Below are 3,714 nucleotides of genomic sequence, written 5' to 3' on the forward strand. Positions count from 1 at the left end.
GCCAGTCCGCGATCAGGGCACGGGCACTTTGGGGCGCGATCTGGAGACCGGCGCGGTCACGGGGAGAACGTGCGAACGCCACACGAAACGGCACCCGAGGGCAGAAGTCAGTCCAGAGGTACCCAGGCGTCCCGGCGAGATCCTGTTGACTACACCAATGTGAAAATCAATCCGCGCTGTAATACAGTAGACAGCAGCAGAACCAAGGAGCGTACAATAAGTGCCTGATTATTTAGCGCCAGCGGGAGTGCGGGATACAGAGAAAGAGTAAACAGTGTAACCCGAGCTCTGTACTGATCCCCACTCAAAGATTTACACGTTTGTGTCCCTCCTTTTATACTTAATCTAAAGGTGCCTACATAAGGAGTTTCACGTACTTGGGCAGCAAACTTTAGCAAAACGAGATCTGGACCCAGCGACGGCAAAGGACCGGCGATGTACTCTACAGCTAATGCTAGGGCCATGGAGAGTGTTGCAGAACAGAGAGACCCAGGGGCGCAGGGGTCGGGACGTCCCGTTACAGCTGTACAGGAGACCGCACTCGGAGTGTCGGGCGCAGTTCCGGTCGCCCAGCCACAGGGAGGACGTCACTGAGCCGGAGAGGGTGCGGGAAAGATTCACCGGGACCTTCCCAGGACCGGAGGAGGCCGAGAGGTTTACAACATCACGAGGGGCGTAGATAAGGTCACAGTCTCTCCCCCCCAGGCTCGGGGAAACTAAAACCAGAGGGCACAGGTTTAAGGTGAGAGGGGGAAAGATTTAAATGAGAAGCAAATGATCCCGGTGAATCCCCTCCCCGGTGATAATGAGGCCCAAAGAAAAGCCCGGTCCCAGCACATCACTGACTCACCTTGTGCCATCTTTGTTGGACTCCAGCCGGAACCAATCGTTGTCAGCCTGCTTGTTATTTTCCACATACTGGAGAGGAAAGGGTTGCCGTGAGAAGCAGCACTGCATGATGTGACCCCACTTCACCGCCACCGCCTCCCTTCCAGACCGAAGGCCCGTTCCCACGACAACCTGCGCCAACCTTTTATAAAAACACCCGTGTCCCAGTCTTACGGCAACAGGCCCTTCGGCCCACAATATTGTGCCAAACTAATTAAACGCCCAACTAAACTCATCCCTTCTGCCTGCACGTGACCCTATCCCTCCATTCTCTGCATGTTCATGTGCCTAAGAGCCTCTTAAACCCCTCCGTCGTATCTGCCTCCACCCCCACCCCTGGCAGCATGTTCCAGGCACCCACCGCGTTCTGTGTAAGAAACTTTCCCCACACTTTTTGACCATCTACATTCCCCATTTGCCCACATTAGGACCTGCCTACCTAAGTGTTGGTATAAATGTCTCTTAAACGTAGTGACTGCATCTGATTCCACCCCTGGCAGCAACCTTCCAGACAACAACCACTGTGTGTGTGAAAAAACTTACCCCTCAGATCCCCTTTAAACCTCCGCACCTCCCACGCCCTCCTGCTTTTGACAGCCTGAACACGGGAAAAGATTCTGACCTATCTGTGCCTCTCATAACTCAGGTCACCCCCTGGGGGAATGGATGAGATGTTAGGACGGAAACGGGGGGGAGGGAGGACGGAAACGGGGGGGAGGGGGGATGAATGGGACGCGGGCGGGGACATGGATGGGATGGGGGGCAACGGGGGGGACGGATGGGATGGGGGGCAACGGGGGGGACGGATGGGATGGTGAGAGGGGTGAGATGCGGGGGTGGGGGGAAACAGATGAGATGAGGGGACGGGAGGGGAACGGACGGGACGGGGGGAGGGAGGGGAACGGACGGGACGGGGGGAGGGGAACGGACGGGGGGAGGGAGGGGAACGGACGGGACGGGGGGGGGGGGAGGGAGGGGAACGGACGGGACGGGGGGGGGGAGGGAGGGGAACGGACGGGACGGGACGGGGGGAGGGAGGGGAACGGACGGGACGGGACGGGGGGAGGGAGGGGAACGGACGGGACGGGGGGGAGGGAGGGGAACGGACGGGACGGGGACGGGGGAGGGGAGGGAGGGGAACGGACGGGACGGGGAGGGGGAGGGGGAGGGGAGGGGAACGGACGGGACGGGGAGGGGGAACGGACGGGGGGGGAGGGGGGGGAACGGACGGGACGGGGAGGGGGAACGGACGGGGGGGGAGGGGGGGGGAACGGACGGGGGGGGGGGGGCCGGAACCCTCCCGAGGGCAGGCGCCCCCGCCCGGACCGTTTATGAAGCAGCAGCGGCGCTGCCCTCACCCCCCCCCCTCACCCCCCGGGCCCGCCGGCACCTGGATCAGCGCCTGGAACTCCTCCTTCAGCCGCTGCCTCCAGCGCTCGCCGTCCCGCGGGCCGGCGCCGCTCCGCAGCAGCGGGATCCCGCTCAGCGCCCGGCGCGTCGCCTCGTCCGCCATCAACCGCCGGCGGGGGTGCGGGGGGCGCATGCGCGCCGGCCGCCCGCCCGCCCGCCCGCCACGTCACCGCCCCTGCCGGAAGCGCTCGCGGGGCACGCTGGGAGATGTAGTCCTCTCCCCCCCTGCTGGAGGCTGTGGGAATTGCTGACACTGGAGGGAAGGGAACCTTCACAGCAGGTAAGGTGTCTCCTTATTGGTCTGGGGGATGGGAGGTGGGGACAGACTGTGACCTGATCTACGCCCCTCCTGATGTTATGAACCTGGATAAGATAAGATAAGATATTTATTTATAAATATTTATAAAATAAGATTTATTTATCAGTCACATTTACACCGAAACACGCAGGGAAATGCACCTTCTGCGCAGGGTGTGCTGGCGGTGGGGGGGGTGGGGGGGGCAGCCCGCAAGTCTCCGGCGCCAACACAGCACGCCCGCATCTTCCTAACCCGTGCGCCTTTTGGGACGTGGGAGGAAACCGGAGCACCCGGAGGAAACCCGCGCGGACGCGTGCCGGGAGGAGGGGGGAGGACGGACAAACCCCTCGCAGGCAGCGGCCGGAATCGAGCCCGGGTCGCCGGCGCTTCAGCAGCGGTAAACGCTGACCGCCGCGCCACCGTGCCCGCAATATCCGGATGCTAATCCGGGCAAGTGTGAGGTGTCGCGCTTCGGGAGGTCAAACGTAAGAGGAAAGGGCACAGTTAATGGCAGGACCCTTAACAGCACTGATGTACGGAGGGATCTTGGGGTCCAAGTCCGCATCTCCCCGAAAGTGGCCGCACAAGTAGGTAGGGTGGTCAAGAAGGCATACGGCACGCCTGCCTTCATAGGTCAGGGCGTTGAGTATAACAGTCAGGACGTCATGTTGCCGACGTATAAAACATTGGCGAGGCCACACCTGCAGTATGGCATTCAGTTCTGTTCGACCCGTTACAGGAAGGATGCTGAGGCTCTGGAAAGGATGCAGAAGAGGTTCACCAGGATGCTGCCTGGATTAGAGGGTGTGAGCTGCAAGGAGACGTTGGTCAAAATTGGATTGTTTTCTCTGGAGCGGCGGAGGCTGAGGGGAGACTGGATGGAAGCTTATAAGATTAGGAGAGGCAGAAATAGGGTAGACAACTGGTATTTTTTTTCCATGGTCAAACAATGAGGACATGCATTTAACGTGAGAAGGGGAAAGTTCAAAGGAGATGTGCGGGGCAAGTTTTTTTTACACGGAGAGCGGTGGGTGCCTGGAATGTGCTGCCAGGGGTGGAGGTGGAGGCAGAGGCAGATACGATGGAGGGGTTTAACTGGCTCTTAGACAGGCAGAGAA

General features: G+C 60.5%; 1 protein-coding gene across 1 annotated transcript; it reads right to left on the bottom strand.

Annotated features, from left to right (window-relative positions):
- Positions 1-6: 6 nt before the first annotated feature.
- Positions 7-2,444, bottom strand: ufc1 (ubiquitin-fold modifier conjugating enzyme 1). Its single transcript, XM_052008916.1, has 2 exons — positions 2,279-2,444; positions 7-918 (listed from the first exon to the last, which is right to left on the bottom strand). Exons 1-2 carry the CDS (start codon positions 2,429-2,431, stop codon positions 847-849), a joined length of 225 nt encoding a protein of 74 aa, XP_051864876.1. The 5' UTR covers positions 2,432-2,444; the 3' UTR covers positions 7-846.
- Positions 2,445-3,714: the final 1,270 nt, after the last annotated feature.

Source organism: Pristis pectinata, chromosome 42 (genome assembly GCF_009764475.1).
Source record: "Pristis pectinata isolate sPriPec2 chromosome 42, sPriPec2.1.pri, whole genome shotgun sequence".
NCBI classification, from domain to species: Eukaryota; Metazoa; Chordata; class Chondrichthyes; order Rhinopristiformes; family Pristidae; genus Pristis; species Pristis pectinata.

Bases quoted from the DNA above. Each gene is read 5' to 3' on its own strand.
- ufc1 (XM_052008916.1), bottom strand. From the start codon at position 2,431: ATGCGCCCCCCGCACCCCCGCCGGCGGTTGATGGCGGACGAGGCGACG. The intron at 919-2,278 runs GTGCCGGCGGGC...TTTCCTCTCCAG, and splicing joins AGTTCCAGGCGCTGATCCAG to TATGTGGAAAATAACAAGCA.